The 27,944-nt window shown below is 33.9% G+C and overlaps 2 protein-coding genes across 8 annotated transcripts; one reads left to right on the top strand and one right to left on the bottom strand.

Moving 5' to 3' along the window:
• Positions 1-247: 247 nt before the first annotated feature.
• On the top strand, positions 248-13,943 carry LOC102629525 (probable serine/threonine-protein kinase SIS8). Of its 7 annotated transcripts, XM_015527288.3 has the most exons (18): positions 250-637; positions 1,989-2,380; positions 4,436-4,639; positions 5,757-5,945; positions 6,135-6,394; positions 6,535-6,654; positions 6,756-6,845; positions 7,846-7,941; positions 9,048-9,140; positions 9,619-9,733; positions 10,271-10,571; positions 10,844-10,967; positions 11,072-11,091; positions 11,830-11,986; positions 12,818-13,106; positions 13,197-13,269; positions 13,400-13,523; positions 13,619-13,943. In XM_015527288.3, exons 2-17 carry the CDS (start codon positions 2,132-2,134, stop codon positions 13,480-13,482), a joined length of 2,463 nt encoding a protein of 820 aa, XP_015382774.2. In that variant the 5' UTR covers positions 250-637; positions 1,989-2,131; the 3' UTR covers positions 13,483-13,523; positions 13,619-13,943. The 7 variants fall into 7 exon arrangements, with proteins under 7 accessions (XP_006469008.2, XP_015382774.2, XP_006469009.2 ...); XM_006468945.4 differs by lacking the exon at positions 13,619-13,943 and having other exon boundaries at positions 248-637; positions 6,768-6,845; positions 13,400-13,617; XM_006468946.4 differs by lacking the exon at positions 13,619-13,943 and having other exon boundaries at positions 251-637; positions 6,768-6,845; positions 9,054-9,140; positions 13,400-13,617.
• On the bottom strand, positions 13,834-16,365 carry LOC102630604 (F-box protein MAX2). The gene has a single exon (XM_006468947.4). It carries the CDS (start codon positions 16,019-16,021, stop codon positions 13,937-13,939), a length of 2,085 nt encoding a protein of 694 aa, XP_006469010.2. The 5' UTR covers positions 16,022-16,365; the 3' UTR covers positions 13,834-13,936.
• Between the last annotated feature and the right edge of the window lie 11,579 nt (positions 16,366-27,944).

Here is a 27,944-nt window from a genome sequence, read left to right as displayed (position 1 = left end):
TGCGAAATTACACAATCAAAAGATTAAGAAAAAGGTTGTGAATCACGTGGACGAAGGTGTGGATGTTGGTGAGCCACCCCAAATGCCAGCTGGCTGTCGGAGAGAGGTCCCCAGATCCCTCTCTGCACGTGACTCACCACCTCTCTCTCTCTCTCTCTCTCTCTTTCTCCCTCTAAAAACAAAGCATTAAAGCAAAGGTGAAAAAAATAAAAACAAAAAAGATAAATAAAAAGCCATCGCTTTCTTCATCGATCAAAATTTATTTATATCAATCAAAATAAACATTACATTAAAAACCTCTAAAAATCAAATCCCTCTCCCTCGCTCGCTCTGTCTCTGTCTCTGTCTCTGTCTCTCTCTCTCTCTCTCTCTCTCTCTCAAATCCCCCTACATTTCCTCGTTCTCGTCTCCCCACTCTCTCTCTTTCTCAGCCATTAATACAAATTTATTTTCTTTTTTATTATCAGATTTCTCTCTTTTTCTTCAAATATTATTAGTTAATTTTAATCAATCAGTTGATATAATTATTTCTCTATCTAGAAGTGATGTGGAGAGATGAGGCTATTTAATACAGAAGAGGAGTTGAGATTCAAATGCTATTGATAGGATATTCAAATGCTTGGATCTGCCGGTGGTGGTAAGGCCTTCACCTCATTAGCTGAGTTTTATTCAAATGTAATTGATCTTTCTGTATTTCCCTGATTACTTTTCATTCGAATTTTAATTATTCTGATTGGTGCAAGTATCGTAGAGCATAGTTCGATGTTATGATTGATTTTTAGCTTGAGTTCTGGTACAATTCGTTTGCTAATTATCAATAAATTCAGTTGAAGGCGATGCTGATAGAGTATAATTTAAGAATGTGTTGGTCAAGATTGTATAAGTAGGTTTCCATTTTATGCTGCGTGTGTCTGTTCTTTTAGAAGATCTTGATTTAAATTCAAATTTTTTGTACTTGATTGGTGCAACGTCTAGATTGACTTCCTCTCATTTATGGATTGTTTCAAGGTTTGTCAAGATTTTTAGTAGGTGTGGAATTCAATAATGTGCTTTTTATTTGGAGTGAATGTGTGCAAACTTTCTGCAACTACATATCTTCTTTTAAAGATCTTCACTTGATGTAAGGCTGCTGTATCGATTGGTGGCAGGCGTCAAGTGATTTCATTGACTATTTGGATTGGTTACAGTTTGAGTATTGATTTTATTTGTAAGCTTATCAAGTCAAGATATTTAGTGGACGAGGAATATGATTGATGGAATTAAAACTTTTAAAGGTTGTTTGAAGTGACGGAGGTCAGGAATTTATAATTAGGTTTTCTGTTTTCTTTAGTATCCTTTTCCCCTGCTATCTCGATTTGATACAAATTGGATTTATTTAATCGTTCTATGATTACCTTTTTATTTTAATTCACTAATATGCTTAGGATGTTGTATAACAGTCATCCTGTCTGCAAATAATATTTGAAGATGCTATAAAAATCCAGTCAAAAAATTTTAGTTATTTGGTAGGTGAACCAATTGTTCTGTAGTAGCCGTGCCAAGGAGTTGATTAGTGTGAAATACAATATCTTAGAAATCATTGTTGACTTATGTCCTCTTAACGCTATGGGCTAGGGTTTTATAAGGAATTCAATTCATCTTTCTACTGTCTGTGAGCTCTAAAGTGCGGATGATTGCCGGACCCTGCTGCTTTGGTTGTCAAGAAATTTGTTGGATAATATCCCTAGTAGGTGGTCTTCATGGTTTGAGTCCTAATCTCTTTCTTGAAATGTGAGTTTCTCGTGTAATAAATTATAATTAAAGGGTTCTTTTTTTTTCAAGGAATTGTGGGTTTCTTTTGCAGTTAATGGTTTGTGCACTCTGCTCATTCTTGTTCATTTTGGGAGAACATCTGGCTGCTTCATATTTGTATTTGATTACCTTTATAAGTGTATTAACTTTTATTCAGAAGCAGAGATTTACTCTATGGTTTTTGTTTTACATGTCAGATGATCTCCAGCCAAAAGAAGTCAGAAAGCAAGGAGTTTACAATCAATGTTTTGTTATATTAGAAATATACTAAAATTGAAAGGATCTTTTATGGGGTAAGAAGTAGGGGCGAAATGGTTTTGCATGCCATATTCTCAAGGAGATGGAGGAAACACGAGATGATGCAGGATCAGCGGAGCAAGGCCATCCTAATGCTACATGGTGGACGCAAGATTTCATTGAAAATTTTGGATCTGTTTCTTTGGGATCTCAAGAAGAGACTTTAAGCAATAAAGAATCACCTAGAAATTTCGAGCAAGATGGGCTGTCATCGCAGACAGCATCACAAATTCTCTGGAGCACTGGAATGCTCTCTGAACCAATTCCAAATGGTTTCTATTCTGTCATCCCGGTGAGAATTTATATTTATATGACAACAACCATTATATTATAGTTGCTGCCAAATTAGCTATGGTTTGATAATTGCTGGACCCCTGAGTATTTTAAGTGATTATATGAAGTTTCCATAAAGATAATGGGTTCCATTGTATGCCTCCTTCTCTCTGTATCTATACATTGTTTTTGTCTTTTGTCTTCTTTTCTTTTAAATGTAAATCTGGGCAATGACAAGCATTCTAGAACAGAAATCCATTTTATTTTCAGGCGTAAAATTCATTTATTAAAATGGCCATCATACTTTACATAGTAGCAAGGTTAAGAGTTATGATTTGGAAGTCAGTGGTGCTTACCTTATTGTGAAGATTGGAATTGCCAAACTTTCTGGATGGACAAGTCCTATCTAATTTAGTTATGAACTTTCTTTGGAGTATATTCTATTTTGATGATTTCCATCATCAGTGTTTATTAGATGTCAAATCTCACAGATGCAAAATGACAAGAGAATTGCAATTCAGGGTTGCACCATATGAGAATTATGGAGCATCTGGTGACATGACTGGCAACAGAAACTTTTCTGAGCAAAAAAATTGAGGATCAAGAATGCAGCAGCTAAATGGAATTCAATGAAGTACTTTCAAAAGCTACCTCTGTGGTTGTAATTGTGCAAAGCATTCTTGTTTGGTAGGTTCTAGAAATATATATTGGTCTTTGGAGTTTTCACTGGTAGGGCAGGCTGAGCCAGAGTGCAGAATATGTAATGTTTTCTGCTGCACTGGTGTGATTGCTTCTATTTAAGCATACACTGGAAGCATTAATGGGACAGTTAAATTGTGACTGTGAAGATTCAACCTGTTTGAAATTTTTAATTTTTCTCGGATGGCTGCATTCATTCCATTGAATCTCTTGAAGACCACCAGTTTGTGTTTGCGGGCTTCTTGTGGAACTTTGTGGTTGTGTTGGGAAAGTCATGTCCCTCAAGTTTTGTTTGAGCTTTAGCATAGAAGGCAAGAAAAATTTCATTGCGAAGATTATTAGATAGTGGATTTGAGAAGTTATATTAAGGTTTGGGAAATAGAATGGTTTGGATGATTTGTAAAAGAATGGTGGCTCATTTTCCCTGGGATCTAAATTTTTTAGGTAATTTTCATTCAGAATGACGTTCAGGTCCTTAGTTTTGATGCTTTAGTGAAATCTATACCAGTCCGTAGTTTTGGTGCTTTAGTGAAATCTGTACCAGTGCTCTTGTTCGGTTGTAAGGTTTCCTCTTAAGTTGGACAATCAAGAGGTTATGTTAGCCTTTGGAGATTTAACAATGTATTTCTGGCTGATAATGAGGTGGTCTGTAACTTAACTATGAGCCAAAAATTTTGGATTGCATCTCATTTTATAGCTGAAGGTGCTGAGGTGGCCTTTGAGTGGACTTCCGGAATGTTTTGCAAGTACTAATGAATAACATTGTGTCTTGGACATTATCAAAATCTCTGAGCTGGAACACGATGTCCTGAATGTTTGCCAGGCTTACATGGAAATAAACAGACTTTGGAATTGACAGAAATTAACACTAGTAATAATTCACTAATATCTGGCAATACATTCATTTAATAAGTTGGTATTTTAAGTTCTTATGTCGTTATCCTCTTAGCCACACTTCTGAAGGGTTGAAGCACCATTCCAGAAGCCTCACAAGTATCTTGTTCGATTATGAACAACATATGCCTTGCCTACTTTCCTTTCTAAACATAAGATATGCATTTTATATAGCTTGATCGACTTATAGTTCTGTTCTCCTGTCAGATTGACCACTGTTAAATTTTGTCTACATTACTGCCTTTCTTCTGTTTCCTCTTTTTTCCTCTGCCTCCCCCCCCCCCTCTCTTTAACCATATTTCTCACATTTTGAGGCATTTAATCTGATCACCGTCCTTATTGTGGACCAGTTCCCTGATTTGACATTTATTATATGTTTTCCTTGTTGTGTAAGCACAAATACATGGCGTATTTACATATATTTCCATTTCTTGGTTTCACTTAATTATGATTTAATTTGATTGTATGCAACTTTTTACAGGATAAAAGGCTGAAGGAGCTTTTTGATAGTATTCCTACTGTAGATGAGCTTCATGCACTGGGAGGAGAGGGTCACAGAGCAGATATTATTCTTGTAGATTCAAAGAAAGATAAAAAGCTATCCATGCTGAAGCAGTTGATTGTGGCGTTGGTTAAAGGGTTGAACTCGAATCCAGCTGCTATGATAAAAAAGATTGCCGGATTGGTAATATCATTTTGAGAACTGTTGTGTCATATTGTTATCTCACTGTAGTATTTTTACCTTGTTCCTTGATCATAAGTTATGCACAAGTGTATGTGATTATGTTCATCATTTTAGTGTACTACTGTTATTTATTTTCAATCCAGTGAAATTGTTTTTGAATTTTTCTTGAATTAAGAAATTTGAGTTAAGATGGAAAATAGTCTCTGTAAGAAAGTTTATTCAAGTGAAGAACTGGTCAAAAGCGATATTGTATTTTTTTTAGTTTTCTCATTCACTGGTATTCCCTAGTGAACTTTTTGTTCTCTATGTAGCAATAGACAAAGTCACCTTTCAACTAATCATAAATACTTGACATGAAAAGGTGCTAATAATAAGTGAACTTTTTGTTCTCTATGTAGCAATAGACAAAGTCACCTTTCAACTAATCATAAATACTTGACATGAAAAGGTGCTAATAATAAGTCTAATAATAAGTTATACTACTAAATAGATGCTAAGACAAAGAAAGCAGGTAGGCGCTAGGTGATAGAGAGAAAATTTTGTTTTTGTAAAAGGGAGGAGGCAGAAAGGACAAAAGGGATCATGAACAAAATTCTGCTAGTAAGTTTCTGGACTCTCTTTTCTTATAGTTTTCCAAAGCTGGAGGCATGCTAGATATTCCTTTGTAATTTAGAATAATCCATCTTTTTTGTATCTGCAAGTATGCACCGGAGATTTTTGCTATCTAACCAGTGCAGGTAATGTATGCCTGTTAAAAGTTTTTTAAAAAAAATGGTTTGTCAAATAAATTAAGACAATTGGATAAGCATAGCCAAAGGTTGGCTTTCTCATCTCCACAACTTGAGAGTTTTACACTGTAGGATCCAGATGTGGTTACAACTGTTAGAAGTGCTGTTCATCTTATTTTACTTGTGTTCAATGACTTAAGAAAAAAACATCTATTAGCATTTTTGGTCTGAGTTGCGACAGGGAAATAATTTTGGTTTTTTTTTCCTTTACAGATTCTTGCTCTAGATGCCTGGGGATAAACATCTATTAGCATTTGCTTTGTTCTCTTAATACTATTTATTTTTAGCTATGACTGATATCTTTTGCACACCTGATGTTCCATGAGCAGGTAGCTGACTTTTATAAACGACCAAGTGCGGAAAGTCCAGCAAAAGCTGCACTAGAGGAAACTTCCCACATGTTTGAGACTCGAGGTGTCCAATTGCTAGGGCAAATTAGGCATGGTTCGTGCCGTCCTCGAGCTATTTTGTTTAAAGTTTTGGCAGATACTGTGGGTCTAGAAAGTAGGCTTATGGTGGTAAGCATTTACATTTTTCGGTTGAATTGATTCTTTCTTCCCTCCCCCCCAACCCAAAATTTGAACTTGCAAGTGGTTCTTATGGGTGAGTTTCAGTTGAAAAAGAAACTTTCTTGGCCTTTTGATTTCTAAATGTTGAAATCTAACTGCTGAAATGCCATGTCGATTTCCTCCGACATTTTCTACCAGGGTTTACCAAATGATGGGACTATGGAGTGCGTGGACTCCTATAAACACATGTCTGTGATAGTTGTGTTGAATTCTGTGGAATTGCTGGTTGATCTTATGCGGTTTCCTGGTCAGCTAATACCTCGCTCAACCAAAGCAATATTTATGTCCCATATCTCAGCGGCAGGGGAGAGTGATTCTGCAGAAAATGACTCTTGTGATTCACCACTAGAGCCAAATAGTCCTCTATACGGGTTTTCAGAAAGAGTGGATCCTGACAGGTTAGCAGACATTGTTTGACTCACATCTTAAAACTATATATATCTCTCACATTCTAAACCTATGTTGAGTGATACCTTTAGTCAATTAAGCTATGTGGACTTTTTTATGTTGTCATTATTTCTTTTTCATTTTTCCACAGTTCGGAAAAAGATGAAAGCTTTCAGGTCCAACGGAAATTGGAAACACCGGCAAATATATCAGGTCCTTCATTGCGTAATATGATGTTGCGGCCTGCGGCTTCTCTTGACAGGAAATTGAGGTAAAGGTGCATGTTTCTTTTGTCTAGTTCTGTGTGCTAACCTAAGGGCCTTTTTGTTTCTATTTTCATTTTCATCTTTAAATTTCATTTCACTCCCTCAGTTTCTCACATAGTGAACCCAACATTGCAACTACATTTTGGCGCCGAAGCCGGAGAAAGGTCATTGCTGAGCAACGGACTGCTAGTTCCAGGTTTTCTTAAACACCTTCTGTGGGATTTACTTATTTACGGTTATTAAATCTTAGTTTTCTGAAATTATGAGGTTCCTCTTGTGCCAAAAACCAATCCCCTTATGCAATGGCAAGAGTGAATATTATGGCTATGTATTACTTATTATTGGTGCGAATGTATCATAAGATTTCCTACAGTGTGTGTTGCTTGAGTTTTTGCATTTACTTTTACTGAGATAATGAAAATTTATTATCACAATTATTTTTAGTTGTGCAGTGATTCTCGATGCCATACTATTTTGGTGAAAGTAGAAATGAGTATTTATGAACCAAAGGATTTTTTTTTTTTTTTTTTTTATGAATGGATGGGTCAAAGGATTTGAATCAAATAATTTATGACTTATCGAGCTTTTAGTAAGTAATATTTTCTATTTGTTTCCTATAAAAATTGTTAGCCATGATGCTTGATTTATAAACTCAGTAACATGTTTTGGAAATCTATTAATTTATTCGTTTTGGAAATCTATTAATTTATTCGTTTTGGAAATCTATTAATTTATTCTTTTAATTTAATATCTCCAGTTATAAATTTTCTACAGTGATATGACGTAAGAGAAATTTGATGCTTGGATTGCTCACAAAAGTTTTGGCTAATTACTTGAGGATTAAAAATAGTTTGATATATAATGGTGAATAATTCCTCTCGTCTTTTATTTGGGTGGATATTGTTGTTTCAAGGAGCTTGTCTTCACCAATCATTATTGCAACAATAAGTGATGATACGATTAGAAAACTAATTAGACACGTGCGCACGTGCACACACACTCACTTATGCAAAGGTATCCATAAATGCATTGATTTTCGTTTTATATGTGCACATTTGGTCCGTGTGCATAACTTTGAAGTTTACATCAAGTGTATGTTGATTGTTCTTAAGATCATTTTCAAATCGTTGGCAAGTTTCAATAATTTGTGCGCAGGTTCTCTGTCATTATTTTTAAAGTTTTATTGTTTTTTGCAGTCCAGAGCATCCTTCATTTCGAGCACGTGGGCGGTCCATGCTGAGTGGAGACAGAAATTCACTTGCAGATTATGGTGATGATGTAGCCACAACAAGGTTATCCCACTTTTGATGCTATGTTTATATAACTTATACAGAAGATCTATTAATTCTTTTTGAATGCATGGTGCGCTACTTGTTTATTCATGTGCTTGCAGTATCAATAAACAAAATAAACGTTCTAGTTCTTTTTTGTTGCTTTATTTCAGATCTCATTGTTGATTTGTGGTTATGTTCCTCTAGAGAATGAAAAAATTCTTTCCCAGTCAAAGTTGTAAAATATGGTGGGAAAGTTATGTAGTTCACATATCAATGAGTATGCAAGAAAGCCAAAGTCATGGGATTTGTCATTTATAATCAGAAGACATTCTAATTCCAGTTGGTACTTCCCACAGTGTATACCCCCCTTCAAATATGGTCCAAAAAGTTTGCTGGGAGTTATATCTCCTTAAATGTCTAGGCCTCAGGTGATTAGTGCAACTTCTAACTATCATTTAGACTAGAAAAGAATAAATTCAAATGACCCTGCGTGTCTTCTTATGGAAAGGATTTAGCTGCTTCTTTCTTGTACTCTCTATCGTCACTACGTTATCATTCCAGAGTTTATGGATCGATTTTAAGAACACAAGAAATATCCATTGTCTAAGAGTATACGTAAGCTCTAACTTGAGGTCGGACTTGCAATTTGTAGCCTTATTTCTTAAAAAAACACAAACTCATCCTTCCTCTGTAGGAAATCCGGCTTTAAACCTTATCTCTCTTGAAATTGTGAGAGCTTAAATTATTAGATCCTTACCTCTAAGCTTAAGCTTTTGAGTTTGGTTCATGCTTAATCTGTTTTAGAATCAATTTTCTAATTGGTGCTGCGTTTGAATCACCTTGTTATGTTAATTAAATTGAAATAAGTTATGTTTCTGTTTGTGGTTTGGTTGTGTTTGATCTGTGCGCCTTGAATGTGAGGAACATGCAGTACAACATATTCTTAATTATGTGACTGTAGATGGAGGGACATTTGTTTGATTGAAAGCAACATGTGATTTTTAACTCTTATGTCAGTGTTGTATTTGAATTGGATGTTTTAGCGAGAGCACGGTCTACGTAAAGTTTAGAATTTGTGGAGTCGTGAACAGAAATCTGCTTTTCCTATTTGATTTCAATTATAGTTGCAGGTCAGAGGGTGCTTCAACATCGGAAGCTCGTAGAATAAGAAGAAGAAGCATTAGCATAACTCCTGAGATTGGTGATGATATTGTAAGGTTGGTGTTTGTTTTTATGTCATATTTGTTCCTGTATTATTTTAACTTTTGAGTTGCCCTGTCAGTTTGTTCTTATTAATTAGACCTTCCTTTTGGTATTGTAGGATTAAATTGACTACTTGTTTTGAAATATTTTCCGTATCCTTGTGATGGTGACTTTTGAATAACTTCATAGTGGTTACCTGGCTTTTCTTGCATTTTCATGATCTCTCATGTCACAGCATGGTTGTGGGTGCCTGTGCTTATATTTCTTCTTGGTCAGACATCAAAGTAAATAATAAGTTAGATTGATTCCTGGTCAATTGAATTAGATGGCTCTATCCATGTTTCAGAGTACTAAGGATAGGTGAACTGAGTACATGACTAATCCATTAAATCGATTATGTTGGCATTAACATTGAGTGGACAGAATTTTATGGTATTCCTGAATGATTTTCATACATAGAGGATTAACTCAGGATATTGCAAACTGTTTCAGGGCTGTGCGAGCAATGAATGAAACATTGAAGCAAAATCGTCTTTTGCAAGAAAGAGGGGAGGACAGGCCCTTCACCCGTTCTTCAAATGACAATACTTCAGATCTTCCAAAAAATGTACACTTCTCTGATTTCTATAAATGAGGACTGAAATTTATTTATTTATTTATTTTTGCATTTCTTATGTTTAGCATCAATCTTGAATGTTGTGATGGTAAGCATGTACTATTAAGGATAATAGGACATGGTGCCATAGCAGAAGTTTTTACTTGACTTTTGCATGTCAATTATGTTTGAGTGTTTGCCAAGTTTCATGAAAATGTTGTTGGATCAGTATATCCATATGAACTGCATATATAAACTTTCTGTATCAGTAAATTACAATAATTAATCCAGAAATTACAATAATCATGTTTGCATGGGGGATGTGTCTGCCAAGTTATAAAAAATGATGTTTTTTTCAATATTATTTAGCTTTAGAGCATGGATTATTATTGAATCTGTTAAATTCTTTGTCATAATTTTAGTTTATTTAAATTTTGATTGTTGTTGTCCATCAGGCCCTGAAATCAGCAATTTATTTTGGTTAAGAGGTTGGATTGATGATACAAACTTGCTTTCATGATGGTTACTAATATTTTTGCAATATCTTAGGCCTCAAATTTCCATCTTGGTACTCATGATGAAATATCCGGTGGAAGATCTGCTTTGTATAATCTTTCCCGTGACCAGATGAACTCTCAGAAAGCAATTTCACTGCCCTCATCTCCCCATGAATATGGGAGTCATGGTTCTGAGAGAGGTGGATCTTCTGGCTATATGGCAAATTCCGAATTTGTCTCAACATGGAATAAAGTTTTGGAATCTCCCATGTTCCAGAATAAACCTTTATTAGCTTATGAGGAATGGAACATTGACTTCTCTGAATTAACTGTGGGAACTCGTGTTGGAATTGGTAAACATTACTGATTGTCATTCTATGTGTTTCTGTTTGCAAAAGTGTCTTTAGGCCTTTGACGTGGACTATATCATGAAAGACAAAATATTTAACTAGAAGACTAATCATTTATTTTTATTATTTTTGCCTTTATGCACATACATCTTTATTCTATTTGTTTTTTTCCCCAATTTTCTTACAAATATCATTACTCATCCTTGAATAGCTTTTGATCAATGTATAATAGGTTTCTTATATCTTATTATGTTCATTATATCCCTCTATCACAGGTTTTTTCGGAGAAGTTTTTCGTGGCATATGGAATGGTACAGATGTTGCAATCAAGGTTTTCTTGGAGCAAGATCTAACAGCAGAAAACATGGAAGACTTTTGCAATGAGATATCTATTCTAAGGTGTATTCTCGTTGATTTGTTTATTGTTTTAGTTTTATCTTACAGTTTACTTTCTAACTTAATCCTTGTTATTGCTTTATGTGTGGTTATGTCTCTACCTTCAGTCGTCTTCGGCATCCTAATGGTACCTCCTTCTGCCATTCTTTCAGTTATTTGTGTTTTAAAGTTCTATAGAATTTTTGAAATCAATGATCATTTCTTGTTAACAAAAATGAACTTACCTATATAAGTGTGCAAATTGCTATAATACCGACGAAAATAGGCATCAGTTGCATCAGACACAATAACGGTAACACAAAATGTGTAACATTTGACACAAATTGCTATAATACTGGCTGGTATATATACGGAAATGCATGTTCATATATAATGGTTACCCTAAATGTGTAAAATGCGATGTCAGACAAATAACACGGTGTTCAGTGCACATGAAACATGCGTAGGAGGAATGCATGATAACATATCCCTAGTTCAATGGTCTATATTGTGAAAAAAATTATAGGATTGAGCGGTAACATACTATTAGTCCAGATGTTTTGTTACGTGTTGCTGAATGTTATTGCCTGATTTGTCTACACTGTTCAATGTTAGTAGTAATCATGTTACTATTTTATGTTCATTGTTACTAAAGAATTTTTTGTTACCACTTGCACATATAATCCCAGTGCCAATACCAAACCAGTTGCCACTCTACTCTTGCCACTCTACTCTTACTCCCTTTCACTTTCTCTGTGCAAGCACACACACGGTAGTTACGTTGTTTGTGAGGTTTTATTATTCCATCTATTACCCCTATCATAGACTTGAGAAACTTGACTGTGATTGGAGTTTTTTAGTGAATCGAGCAATGCTGGTTTTGCAGTTATCTTATTTTTGGGTGCTTGCACAAAGCCTCCACGATTGTCAATGATTACTGAATACATGGAGCTGGGGTCCTTGTACCATTTGATTCATTTGAGTGGTCAAAAAAAGAAGCTTAGCTGGAGGAGAAAATTTAAAATGCTACGTGATATATGCAGGTATATCAAGCCTGTTCATAACATAGGAAGTTCATATACTTTTTCTGTACAGTGATTTATGGCACATGTGGAATGTTTATTTTGAAGTACAATCATATTTGCGCTTTGCATGTGAATTTATAAAATAATACAATTGTTAGGAATTAAGCTAGATTGTTGATGTTTTCCATTGGTGAGTTATGTGTTTCATTTGCTTGTCTTTGGAAATTAAGTATCTCTAAAACTTTTATCTAAAACATTTATGGACATGAGGAATGTGAGAGACTTTTATCATTATGGTGGCTAGATTAAAACTGTCATTACGAAAAAGTAGACCTAGGCAAGCAAAAGCTGAAGCACTGGGATGCTCTTAACCTTTTTCGCCATTCACTGTGTGTTTTCTTCAATCAAACCTCGGCTTCATCATTGATAACTTAGAAATAGGGTCTTTGCATTTTTCAAGCTTGAGTTTGTTTTCTTCCCATCTCATAAACATTACCTTTTGCACTGTAAAGGTATTATGTAATTCATGACCTTTGATCTTTTCCATTATTTTGTGGCTGGATGTTTTCATGAATTGAATGACATGCTAGCTGTGATATTACCTTATTATTTTTCAAATTTCGTTTTGTTGGCAATTATACTAATTCATTGTTTATATGCTATGGTGTAAGCATCTCATTTTCTGTTATTCTCTTTAGCTTTTGCTGCAAAATTATAAGTGTCTTTATGTATTCAAATTAGATAAGGAAATGGATCTGGTTGCCTACTTTCATGTGATTGAAGTTGAATAAATATCATGAAAAGTTTCTGCTGTATATTCACTGGAATTTTCTGTTGCCATCTAATAAGGGGTTTGATGTGCATACACCGAATGAAGATAGTCCATCGTGACTTAAAAAGTGCAAACTGTCTTGTGAATAAACACTGGACTGTCAAGATATGTGATTTTGGGCTATCGAGAATAATAACGGACTCACCCATGAGAGACTCCTCATCTGCTGGAACTCCAGAATGGATGGCTCCTGAACTTATTCGTAATGAACCCTTCACAGAAAAATGTGATATTTTTAGCCTTGGGGTCATAATGTGGGAGCTCTGCACTCTAAATAGACCATGGGAAGGTGTACTACCAGAAAGGGTAAGCTGACATGAGTCTTCATGGTTAATTACGCACATTTTATTTAAATATAAGGAGCTAACGGTGGGCTAATCGTTTCTTTCTGTCTAGGTTGTTTATGCTGTTGCAAATGAAGGCTCCCGCTTGGAGATTCCTGAAGGACCACTCGGCAGACTAATTGCAGGTTGACTGCATTTACAATTTATTAAATTTCATGCTTGTCATTTCTATTAATTTTCAAGCGTTCGTATGAGTTTAATTTGGTGGAAAAAGAGTTTATATGAATTAATCTCTTGCCATGTCCTCGACTGCAGACTGCTGGGCAGAACCACAAGAAAGGCCAAGCTGTGAGGAGATACTTTCCCGCTTGCTGGACTGCGAGTACTCACTTTGCTGATACAATACAAAATCTTCCCCTTCTGTGTATAGAAAAACATGGTAGAGTTGCTACATTGTATCCTCGGCTTCTTAAGTTGTAAGCTATCTTGATTTTTCCAATAATTGTGAAAGCATTGAATGTTGCATTTTTTCAGTATTTGGATGACCGGATTCCCATTTCTTTCTTTCGCCATCACACCAGATGGATTCCAATTCCACTCAGAAAACGCATACAACGGACACATCGCTGTTACCGTATAAAAATTACACAATCGGATTGGTTTTGCACGTTTCGAGTTGTATTTGGGTAAAGCAAGAAAAAAGGAAACTGTAAAATGAGATTAAACATGCAGTGGTGGGTAACTCGATGTTGCCGAAATCGTTCATGCCTCTTGGATACAACTTAAAACGCATTTCATGGTTCCAGATAGTTTCAGGCGATCAACAAGGATTGAAAATTTTATTTACATGATTCAATCAGCAATGCGTCTCCTGTTCATTGCATCTTCAAAACGACGGTGAGAGTCCTCTCTCATCTCAGTAGTCGAATCATCAGCGGGTGCTGGATAGTAATCTTCTCGGAGCTGCACATCCCTCACGTTAGGCATTCGAGTGAAGAACATCATGAAATGTTCATGTGCAGTGCCATGAATGATGAGCTTCCTCAGGGTAAGGCACTGCGCGATCAATCCAGATGCTGGAAGCGTGAGACTCCTCTGGTTCACATCCCGGTCTTGTGCCGGCCAATAATCGAGCTCATTGAGTCTCAAGTTCCCTATCCCATTGAAGAAAAACCTATCCCAAAGTGTCAGATCCGTTTCACCGCCAGGGGCAGTAAGAGCATATCCTATTGTTTCACCGAACTCCAACCGCAGTTTTGTAAGCTGGGGATACCGTGTGAGGCAGCTCAATCCGAAAGCTCGGTCCGACGGCTTCTGCCGCCCACGGCTATCTCCTTCCATCTTTATACGAATCTCCTCCAAAACGGGACAGTCATCGAGACCCACGATAGGCAACGGAGTCAAAAGCTGACCCACTTCAATCCAAAGGGACAGGCACTTCAACCTCTTCCACGTCTTGCAACAAACTCCATTTTCTTTAATTTGCAAATGCCAATTGCCTCCTTCAGGCAGGCAAAACTTGCGTTTCTTCCTAAGTCCCAGTTCATCGTCTTCATCATTCAACTCATTGAGATCAAAACTCCTTACTTTCGACTCCGAACTCTCAGTCAACTCCAATCCATCCCACACACAATCGATATGCAGCTTCTCAATTCGATCACGTACCAGGTCCAGCGCTTTGCAAGACGCCACAGCACCCAGCTGCTTACAGCACGAAATCTTCATCTCCACAAGAGTCTCCCGACGCAAAGCAGCCATCGTCCTCAACCCATCTACCGTAACATTCTTGCAACCCTCGAGTTCAAACTTAACGAGCCTACGACACCCTCTCCCGATCGCCACCAAACCCATGTCACTCAAGTCCCCGCAATTCTTTATCGACAAGGACTCGAGCCCTCCGCACAAGGAAACCCCATCAAGCTGCCAACCAATCGCCAAACAAACCCCATGAAACTGGCCCAGCTTAAGCACTTTCAGACTCGAGCACTTGGACTTGAGCACCTCCAAAACGGGACCGCTATCCCTCACATTCTTACACACATCAAGAACCAGCTCTTCCAGCAAAGGCAGCCCGCTAAACAGCTGTATCAAGCCCTCTCTACTGACACTCGCGTCCTCCGCTGTAAACCCGTCGCTGTCAGGGTCTCCTCTCTCGTTAGCCAACGACGACGTATCGACCAGATGGAGCAGCGTCAGTTTCGGACAGTTGGTTGCTATAGCTGATAAAGTCTCGTCGTTAACGAAACCAATGTATCTCGGATCAAACGTGCACGCGACGAGGAGCTTGTTCAGGCTGGGACACGCGGCTGTGATCTCGCGAATCTCCTGCGCCTTAAAACCCTCAGTAAACGACGTCGTGAGGAGATTTAAGCATGTGAGGTTGGCGGATTTTTCAGGATAAGCTCTGAGAACCGGCGGGAGATCCTCCGTCCAGAAATAGAAATTCGAGAGGTCGATGGACTTTAGACATTCGCAATGTTCAAACAACGGGATGAACTCCGCGCCCAACGGAGCCTGTAGCCGCTGGTGCCAACGGACCAGCTTGACGTGGCGCAATCCCGGCCACTGGGGGAGCAAAATCTCGAGCGTTGACGGTATCCGACAGTAGATGGTGAGAGACGTGGTTAACGGGAAGGCCTGACGTAAGCGGTGGGCCAGTAGGAGAGGATCGGAGGGCGTGGGAAGCGTGAGCAAGGGGTGGCCCCACGGAGAGAGGTTGGAAATGTCCAGGTCCGTGACCGATCTGAAACAGATAGGGATCATGTGCAGGTATCGCGCGTTGCCGCGGAGCGTGATGGAGGTGCGCGTGGCCCTCTCCAGCGAGTGGAACTTCCGGTTGACTAAAGACAGCGAGTTCCGCGCGCGCGTATCGCTGATTGCCGCACAAATATTTGATAAAATTACGTCGGGAAGGTTGTTGATCGTCGTCGCAGCCATGATATAAAATAATCGCCGGGTTTTTTCAAAGTTTTTTAAATTTTAATTTGTTAAATTTGTTATGGGGAGAAGAGAAGAGCTGAGCCAGAGAGGTGGGCGATGAGTGAAAAATTTGATTATGGGCGTGGAATGGCCATGGGAGCCACGTGATTAAGGTGTATGTTATTATTTATGATGTCTGTCGTGGGGTACATTGAGAGGATTTTGACGATTATTTATGATGTCTGTCGTGGGGTACATTGAGAGGATTTTGACGATTGAGGTTTTTTTTGTCTTTTTATATGGACCTTTTATTCATTTATATTTGTCCTACACACTCATTTGTATTTTTTGGCAAAATTATTTCAACTCATTAATTTCGTCTTTAAGCTCATCTGAAAACGTATATTTATTATTAGATTTTAATTTTTTAAAATTCTGAAGTTTACTCTTATTAATCTCTTTTTTGTTCAATCTCACGGTGTTAATGTAACAAAATTCTCCCTTCATGGTTGTCGGAAAAAGAAATCTCTAAGCTTTAGATAGAAATTAAAATAGATACATTTGTTTATTTATGTCATTACCTTTAAATAGAATTTAGTAGTTAGTTTATCGTTCCAAAAATTTAGATGAAAAAAAAAATTATTCTTTATGTTATGTGAATATGTAGATGGTGGGTTTTGTTCTTCTTTTTTCTTGATATCAGTTTGTCTCATATCACAAAATTATTTGCAATCTATCACTAAAAAAAAAAGAAATGCAAAAATCGATGAGAAAGTAAACGAAGAGAGAAAGAGAAAATATGGTTATTTAAAAAAAGAGAAAATATGGTTAGTTAGGTAATTTTATCAAAAAAAAATATTAATAATGAAAGATTAGTTGGTGTATCGAGGAAATTAGTATGTCCAAATAGCTCTACTCTATTTTTTGGGACAAAATTATTTGAGCGTCTCATGAAGTTTAGTATAAAATTAAAATAGAAGATGGGTGTTTAAAGTATAATTGTAATGTAGATAGTTAAAACCTTTATTAATCATCTAATTCTTAATATTGAGGATTCGAGTCATTTCATGCGTATTTTATAAATTCAACTCATTCTGAATTTGAAGTTCTAACACACCCTTTTGTGAATAATTCAATTCTTAAGGTTAAGGGCTCGAGTCATTTCATATATATTATGGAAGTTAATTTGTTCTAATTATTTTAAAATAAATTCAACTTGTTCTGAATTTGAGAATCCAATGGACTTATATAATAAAAAGTCTAATAAACTTCAGACTACAGAAAATTCTAAAAAATAAAAAATAAAAAAAAGGGTCTAGCAGATTGTTATATACAAAGGACTTTTGAATAAAAGTATACTCGGAAGTGCATTTGATGAGATTGTTGTTATAGGGCTAAATTCTCCATAGTTTCGAATATAATATATTCTTGTTAATAATATGTTCTGGATTCTTAAGAATCTTGGCATTGAGTTAAAAAAGAAAAAAAAAATAGTTAGGCGATTTCCATGAAAGGCAATTCTTGTACAAAGTGGGAGATTCTTTGTCGTTGTAAAGGTATATTTTGCATTTGACATAGAGAAGTTGCAGTTAAGAGGAAAGTAGTGATTCTCTTGGACTGCAATCGAAAGGATCATTTGCTTTCAGGCTTTATTTCGTATTTACCCTTTATAAAATGATAATTTTTAAAATATCTTTTAAAATATTATACATCTCAACCTTCCATCATTATTAAAAAGATTAAAAAAATCATAATCTGTTTTTATTTTTCCTTTATCTTTTGAATAAAAATAAAAATAATTTGAGATTTAGAATAACTTAAGAATACTTATAAAATTATCATTTCACAAAAAGTATTTCAAAATTTACCCTTGCTTTTATTCACCATAAAATTTAATAGCAGCCCACTTTACTTTTGACAAAAGAAAAATACAACACAATATATTGGTAGTGTGGTTGGTGTTTGTTAGCTAAATAATTGTTGTATATATGTTATCTAAGGGTTAGATGATTAAACTAGCTTTTATATATATACAATTTTCATTTTGGAATATTAGATTACTCTTATGTTTGCCAATGAAAAACTGCCCAAACCTAATCTTTTAAAAAGTGAACAGCTTAACTCTTATCATTTAAAAAATTATAATTATTTATATTTATTTAAATAAAAATAAAAATATCATAGCACATTAATTTCGTGGAAATTATAGTGCTAAATAGACAAAACCCACAAGTTGAAAAAGACCTTATTGTCCTTTTTTTATGGTGAGATCTAGTTGTGCATTATGGAAACTATTATTGGGTTGATTGTCTTTTTATATTAAATTTATTGATATTTACAATAAAAAATTATTAAAACCAAATTTATGTAGCTTTTTTTTGTCTAAAATTTGAATGGGTCTAAATTTTTCCTAAGTCTTAATGGATCTGAATACAAATGTCTAGATGACATTTTTTTTTAATATCTGAATATAAGTGGCATCTTATTTGTTATTATAAACAAAAAATATTTTAAACATAATTATTTGACATTTATCGTTTAAAAGATAAGTGTATTTAATATAAATATTTTTAGAATATTATATTTACTTCTCATTCAGATATTTTCTTATTCATATAAAAGTCATAAAAGCTCACTTTTGATATGTAGATATAAATCTCTAAAATCAAACATAAGTAAAATTTTAATAACCCTATATAAATAGGGAGATTGCCAATTTCCCTCTTACAGTAATCAACATATATCATTTTTCTCCTTGCTGTTTTTATAATGGCCAAAAAACCCCCCTAATAGCATAAGTTTACAATATTACCTTTATTTTCAACTACTCTTTTATTTATATTTATTATAAATTAAATAAATCACATGAATATAAACTAAATAAAAAATTAAGCATTTAAAACAAGAAATATATGTTTTGATATGAACAAAAAAATTAATAAGAATTTTTTTTATACTTATTTATTTTGTGAAATTTTTCTTATAATACATTTATAAGAAAATTATTAGTAAAATGATAAAAAAATTATTATAAGAAAACTTGAATGACAAATAAAAATTTATTATAAGATAAATATTAAAATATTTTGCCTATACTTTTTACATTTACTTTTAAAATATTATAAAATGTTTATTATAAGAAAATGTTCACAAAATAAATAATTACAAGAAAAAATTTTATTATTAATTTTTTTGCTCATATCAAAACATATATTTCTTGTTTTTAATACTTAATTTTTTTATTTAGTTTATATTCATGTAATTTATTTAATTTATAATAAATGTAAATAAAAGAGTTGTTAAAAATAAGGGTAATATTATAAACTTATGTTGTCAGATGAGTTTTTGGCTATTATAAAAATAGAAGGGGGGTAAATGGTATATGTTAATTACTGTATGGGGGAAAGTGGTAATTCCTCATATAAATAATCATTCTTAGGTGCGGATGCTCTTTTTTTTTTTTTTAATTTTAATATGAACACGCTGTTAAGTCATTCGGCTTAAAAGCATTAATTTTCAATACACTATAAAGTCATGCAGTTGAATAACACTAGAAACTGACAAATATATATATATATAAATAGACACACACACACACACAAGATAAATTATCTCTACACCACATTTGTTTTGTTATATGTGATATGTACATCTAACCACCACAAAATTTTGACATGTTCTTTCCACCAGATTTGTTTCTAAATTGTATCAATCAACCACTTTTCATGTTAATTTTTAATTTTAATTTTATTTAATTTTTTTAATTAAATTAGGTATAGGAAAGTTTACAAAAATTAACATGAAAAGAATAACTCCCTATAATTATTGTAAACTTCCCTATAATTGATATTAAGAAACTTCCATATACAAATTAAATGAAATTATAATTACAAAAATTAACATGATAATTTTTAAATGAAATTATAATTATAAAAAATTGACATATTGGATTTGAGATTTATTTATTTTATTAAATTCAAGGGTATTATTGTAATTATAATTTTTATTTTTTAAAATTTTGTAGAATAAAATGATATTTTAATTCACTTAGAGATAAGGTGGTCATTTTTTAGTGTTAAAGTGATTTGTTGATATAAATTTAAAAACAAAAGTGATGTAAAGAACATGTCAAAATTTTGAGATAATTAGATTTACATATAACAAAATAAATGTGGTGTAAAAATAATTTCTCATATATATGTAACATGAAATCTTAAATATTTAAACTCCATAAAAACTGAATTTACTTCTAAATAATTAGATGAAAAAAATTGTCCAATTGAATAGTAAACGAAGGAATTTATACCTCTTAACTATACATGTGGAAAAAAAAAAAAAACTTATCACCCAACAAATGAGTAGTTTCCTTATCCAAAATTATCATTATACCAAACATAATCGATATAGTTACATGAGAACGTTACATCAATACGATTACATTGTTACACGAATATAAACATATAATTAATTGTTTCTTCGACCATGATATTGTCGAAAGAAAGAAAGAAAGAAAATTAAAAAAAAAAAAAAAACTTTGATATGAGCGAATATAAAAGTACTTTAGTTCTTTTTCATGGATTGGGTTTAGAACTTCTTTTACTTTGGCATTACAGGTGGGCACAATCATTAGAATAAATCTTATTTTGTATTATCTTTGAGATTCTTAACCTTACTTTGCGTTATCCAATGAATATTATTGCCAAATAAAAACGATAAAAGAAATTTGTAGAGTCACTCATTACTTTAGAAAATTGCTTGTTTGAGTTGCTTGATTCTCTGCAACTAGGGCACACATGTCTAGAAGGAGACCAAAATTCAAACACTTGCACGTACACGCGTGGCGCACGCACACATATATAAAATAGGGTTAAGAGTAAATATAATTATATTTTATTCTCACATTTGGTAGACTGTAATAATCTTTTCCATATTTTCTAATAAAATTGAATTACAATGACCAATAACAAAAAATTCAAAAATATTTTGATAGGCTTATTTGGTATGTAATCACCATTATATTAATGGATCGTCCTATATTTATTAGTACGATATTTGATAAGTATGACCATAATATATGTTACGTGAAATACAAAAAAAATGTATTTCCACACAAAAAATAGTATTAATCCATTAAAATAACTAAAAAAATAACACAAGATAAAAAAAAAAAAAAACTACAAGATATATTTTTTAAACTTTTTTTATAAATTGTATACTATTTTTGACACATTGATTGTATAGTATTATTCATCCGAAAAATATTATTGACATATCAAATGAGCTCAACCGTACGTGAGCTGTTAAATTGTTAGAGCCACCTTCACGGGCAGAAACCAGTGAAGCATTCAAGGATTGTGACGTGGCCAAGTACTTACCATCCACGTAGCGCCCTTAGTACCTGTAGTCTGCAATCAGCACCTTGAAAAATGTTTTTTTGATCCTACACTGAATACAATGACTTCACTCCCATGATGTAATCATGTGGACGTGAAGCAGAAAATCTGAAAAGTCGATTTCAAAGACACTAACGTCATTTTTTAACAAAATCTCGTTTATATGATTTATTTTGGACAAAAATAAAATAAAATAAAATATCTTACTCATCTTATTAATGGTTTGAAATTCTTAAAAAAAAAGTTTGAATAATTTTTATTTAATTGACTCATTCATAGTGGTAAAAGTAACCCATTTGCACAAGCATTCTATTTTACTTTAATTAAGAGCGCAATTAGCATTAAGCAAGTGAAAACAATCTCACAACCGCTCTCGCTTGATTAAAAAAAATTTTAAATTATTTTTATTATTTAAATTTTTATTCCGGTAAACTTAATTAAAATATCTCATGAGTTGAATTTGTGATCACTTATATTAAATCGTACCCTATTTTAATTTGTAACCCATTTGCACAAGCATTCTATTTTACTTTAATTAAGAGCGGAGTTAGCATTAAGTAAGTGAAAACAGTCTCACAACCACTCTCGCTTGATTAAAAAAATTTTTAAATTATTTTTATTATTTAAATTTTTATTCCGGTATACTTAATTAAAATATCTCATGAGTTGAATTTGTGATCACTTATATTAAATCGTACCCTATAAACTAAATTTTTGACTCGTGCACTATTTGAGAAAATGGAAGAAAGAAAAGAATTAATCCATTAAATTAATATTTTTTTTGGAGAAAATGGAAGAAAGAAAAGAAGCAGTAACAATCATAATATTTGGGAAGAAAATTTACATCCACCTATATCTTTTGCAGAGAAAAATTTTCAAGTCTCATGAGTCATGAAAACTATAAGTGATGCTAAAATATCAGTGTTAAAAAGAAAAAAAAGAAATTGCTTGGAGGGCAAAAAGTATCATGGGCAAATCGTATATGCATGTACCGGTAGAAATTAGTGGGTATTAAAGAGAGCTCGTATTGAAGTAACATGATCTTATCTAAAGAGAAGGCGTGGGATTCTTTTTGGATGAGATTTTCAGTGAACAATGGGGCCCCAAAGGATTGCATTTGGTGGATTTGAAGATCATTTGGATTATTTAACTTTGAATAAGGACATTCATTATCACAAATTTATGTCAAATTTGGATGGATAGATGGAGACCCCGATGACCATGATGCGTCGCAGTGCCTTGCAACTGGCCATGCCTCCTACTCTTTTCTAATTCATTATCTTAATTTTGTCTTTCAAGTTTCAACATATGCAGTCGTGGTTTGATTTTTTTTTGAGTAGTCGGTTTACTTTTATTCTTTTTTTTTTTTTTTTCCAATTCTTCTTAATATGGATTTGAGTTGTGATAGTCATACTTGGTGGAATTGTCCACCTGAAAATATTGGCAAGTGCCTACATGAGATTTCTTTGAACTTATCTAAATGTCGTTTTGTTTAGTTGAAACTCCTTCTCTGTATATTTCTTATCCTTTTCTAATAATTTTTTTTTGAATTTATACAAAATATTAATAACAACAACAATAATAATTTAGGTTTCGGTTTATTGATACACTCGATTTCATAAATCAACAAATGAGCACATTGTGGAATATATTTAGGGCTTGATTAGGATTGCTTCTGGGAGCGTAAAAAATGATTTTGAAATGCTAAAAACTAATTTTGGTACTTGATACATTTTTTTTTAGATCACTTTTAGTAAAATCACCTTATCGTATAACAGATTTTGAAGTACAAAAGGAGTAACTTTTCAAACTATGATTTTGAGAATCAGTTTTATACTTAACACAATTCCATATATATCCTTATATATATATTATAAAAATCTAAAACTAACCTTATTAATTAAGAAATGAAATCATTAACTTTAAAGAGATTATTATTATTATTATTATTACCAACTATATTAGGATAAAAAATAAAAATAAAATTAATAATATAAAATATTTATTTTAGTTATCAGTTATTACATATACAGAATAAAAAATATTTATATACATTTTGTCCAATTTAATCATTTAAATTCTTATAGCAATTTAACAGTAAAATTCTCCAAACACATGTGACGGTTTTTAAAACTCACAGCACTGCTAAAAATAAATTTTACCAAACATCTAACTAGCTCTATTCACAATTGATTATTTCTATACAACAACTAATAATAATTATTTTAAAACTACAACACTATCATACTAAGTTACTAACCCTTGGTCTCATACTTGTCGGAGTCTGCATAATTGTTAATTGATTTTGGGAATCCCCTAAGTATAATTAAGGTGACTTCCGTTTATTTAATGAATGTCTGTAGCGGAGGGACTGGTAGTTATGGGCTCAAATCCCGGATTGGGCCCAGGCCTGGTTTTTTGTTTTTGTTTTAGTTTTAGTTTATTTATTTATTTATTTTTCCCTTCAGAATGGGCCTGGGTTTTTGTTAACACTATAGAAAGGAGGTATGAAACAATTTTTTTTTTGGGTTGAAACGAAACCAGTTAACCGTCTTAGAATATAAATTAGCTTGCAAGTTGCATACGTGCAAAGTAGTTTGTACTTACTTACTACGACGCAAGCATGATCGTTCGTGGTTGCTTTCTTACAACTCTCATCGTTTTCGTCTAGTTATCAATCTATTTTGGAAGGCCCACTCTCCTCCGTCATCATCACAGATGATATCGCACGATCAGGTGGTTGCCATGCGCCTGCCACGTTAACCTTTGCCTGTTCATCAGGTCAGGTCATTTACTTTTTCGTGGGACCATATCCATCCATGTGCACATGACGTGTTTATTTGATTGCCTTTAGAATACGTTACGTGGTTTTGACGGCCTCATAGAGATGGTAAAATTCCGGGCCGGATTCGGGTATTACCATGATCAGACCCTAACCGGATGTAATTAGTTTGGGTCTGGGTTCGGGTTGAGTTTTAATTCGGGTATCCAGATTTTATATTTTTTAATATTTTATGTGTATATATTTTTTATTTTTTGATAATTTTATAAGTTTTAAATTTATTTCAATAAAATTTGACATAAAAATATAAACTTTAAGTGTTTAAAATTTTATATATGTATAATAAATAAGTCAAATAAATATAAAATATTTAAAATAATATATATTTTATAATTTTTTTAAATAAAATTCGGGTTCCGGGTTTATCAAGTGATGCCCAAGACCGACTCGGCTTCATACCCGGGCCGGATAATACCCGGCCCGCAACACCCGGGTACGGTCCGGGTCCGGACCGGGCGAGTATTTTTGCCACCTCTACTGCCTCATTGCGCCGCATGCTTCCTGCACGTGTCCTTCCGATCGCTTTTCTTCGACTTCTCTCGTTGGGCTTACCGATTGCTTTTCTCTCACTTCTCTTGGTCTTTTCTCTTTGGGCTTACGATATTGAGCTTCTTTCAAATTGAGATTACACATTATAACATGAAACCAACTGTAATTTTAAATGAGAAAATGTCACATTCATATTATAAACAATCACATAATTATTATACAGAGTTTTACAAACTCATGTCAGCAATCAGCTAGACGAGTTTCTCCATTTTTTTAAAGAGAAAGTAAAGCTTTCTATTGATAACACTTAGAAAGCAAAATCATGATTTGAACCGGAAAATCATCTATCCAAATAACAAGTTTCTCAATTTCTAAAGCTATTTTAGCTATGAAGTGAGCAATGACATTGCACTTTCTAAGAGCATATTGAATTGAAGACAGATCCTGGTTCTTCAAGCTTATCTGGATTTAGGGATGACAATTTTTTCCAATGGGATTGGATCATGCGGGATCCAATCCCATTTGGAATGTGATTGAGACATATTTTTATCCCATAAAAAAATTTTGGGATAGGAGTGAGACTTTTTTTTTTATCCCACTTGTATATACGAGACGTGAGTGAGATTGACAAATTCCGTCATATTCCGTCTCATTACCGACTAAGAATGAGAATTTTTTCAATTGAAATGGGATTCCACAGGATCCCATCTCTTTTGGGATGAAATTGAGACATATTTTTGTCCCCAAAAAATATAGAGACGGGAGTGAGATATTTTTTCATCCCACTTGCATATACGAGACGAGACTGGAATTGGTAAATCCCATCCCATCCCGTCCCATTACCAACCCTACCTGGATTTCTTCAATAATCCAATATATTTTAGTTATGCTACTCTTTCCTGTTCATATAGAGCTCCATCACTTCTTTTGAATATGATTCAATTATTATTGGCCCACATTTTGCTTGTTGAGCCATATGAATCCCAAATAGCACTATTTCAGCCTTCGTGTTTGCTACATTTCCTCCACAAGGGACTTCTCTGAATTGTTGTGGCTATTATCTTTCCATTTGAATTTGTAATTACTACCCCTCAAGCATGCCTTCAAATCTGAAACTTGAATAACCGCGTCCACATTCACTTTGTACCTATAAAATGGGGGAGGCTTCCATGATTGCTAACTATTTTGCTGATGAAATGACAGACCTTGAGCACTTGGAGCATTAATTCGCCTGTATGACTCCACCACTCTTGCAGCTGAAACTTTGGGGTCTTCTTTCCTTACATACCGAACAGCCCAACATACTACAATTGTTTACTCCAAACCTTTTTTCTTTCTCTTCTTAGCCAATTCTTGCAACACACTCAACAGATCTTGATAAGCCATCCACTTGACATCTTAATGGGATTCTATCAACTTCCAAACCATATAAGCATCCTTACACTCCATCAATGCATGGAAAACATCTTCACTTTTACATCAACATCTCTAGCAAATCGAAGTCCTCACAACTTTTCTCTTCCATAAATTGTCAATTGTTGGTAACATGTTATGTGCAGCCCGCCACATAAATATTTTCATTATTTCTGGAATGTCATTTGCCCAAATAACTTTCCACTAGGTTTTTGTATTGTCTGAGCAACTTGGATTTTCTGGAAGTTTAAACTTTATAGCCAAATGATACCCATTTTTGATAGAATAATAACCACACTTATCAAACTGCCGTACCGACATGTCTTGCCTTGGGGTTCTTGGAAGTAAAGTCCTCAAAATCCTCTCTGCCACCTCCTTTGAGAAATGTTGGGGAATCATGTTTGCCTTCAACTGATTTCTCTCATTAATGAAATCAACCATCATTGCATCAGTCGATAATTCAGGTTGATTGACATTTTTAGAAAACTCAAAATTCAGAATCCAATTACTTCTAAATATTGGTACCTGCCTCCCGTTCCTTATCTTTCATCTTAATCCTTTATGAAGCACTGGTCTGCCCCATAATATACTTCTCCAAACAAATAAAGGACTTGAACCCAGTTTTGCTTCCATAAAACTAATATGCTTGAAATATTTTGCCTTCAACATTTTTGCCATTAGAGAGTCAGGATTATGCGAAATTCTTCACCCCTATTTAGCAATGAGAGCTTGATTAAAGCTAGAGAAATCCCTAAATCTTACCCAGTGTATGCATCTATGAGACTCAGACGGTCCCCGTCAAAACCTTGTTATAGCTTTTTCAATATCATTACATAGGCCTTGGGGGATTTTGAATGCACTCATTGCGTATGCTGGAACTACTTACTCTACAGCTTTAATGAGAACCTCTTTTCCCTTCATAAGAAAAGCCCTCACTTTATCAGCTGGACAACTTACTCAAAACTCTTAGCTTTATGTTATTGAAGAATCTGATATTATTTCTTCTTACCATAGATATTTATCATGTTTAGAAACCACACTCAGGCAAAAAATGCTTTTAATTTCCTTCATTTGACTTTGGCTTGTACTAGAGTTAAAGAACATAGAGGACTTTTCATAGTTGAAAACGTGCCATGATGCTAATGCGTAGCAATCAAACATGGACTTTAAATTTCTATAATCAGAGGTGGATGCCTTTGTAAATACAAAACTGTCATTCGCAAATAGAAGGTGAGTGACCGACAATTCTCTATTGAATCTCAGCCCCTGTATGAGAGTTTGATTTTATGCCTGTATCAGCATATTTGAAAAACTTCTATACATACAATGAAAATGTAAAGTGCGGGAGGACATCCTTGCTTTGTCTTCTTTGGGGAATGATGAGACCTTTTGGCATTCTGTTAATTAAAATTGAAAAACTTACTTTAGAGATATAATCCATGATTAAATTCACCTATTTTACAAGAAATCTTAGCTTTTGCATTGTACATTTTGTAAAGTTCTACTCAACCCTATCATACGCTTTACCAGTATCTAACTTCAAAGCCACCAGACTGTGTCTCTTACTTCTATTCAATCTAATTTTATTCAAGTACTCATAACCAATAATTATATTATCGGTAATGGGCTCGTTGGAGACAAAAGCACTTGAATAAGGGAAATGATATCATTCAAAATTTTCTTAAGTCTATTAGTTATTGTTTTAGCTATGATTCTATAAATAACATTACAAAGGCTAATTGGTCTAAATTCGGTCATTTTTCTAGGCTTTTTCACTTTTGATATCAAAGCAATATAAGTATGA

This window comes from Citrus sinensis, chromosome 2 (assembly GCF_022201045.2).
Source record: "Citrus sinensis cultivar Valencia sweet orange chromosome 2, DVS_A1.0, whole genome shotgun sequence".
Lineage (NCBI taxonomy): Eukaryota > Viridiplantae > Streptophyta > Magnoliopsida > Sapindales > Rutaceae > Citrus > Citrus sinensis.
This window is presented reverse-complemented; position numbering and strand designations above follow the sequence as displayed.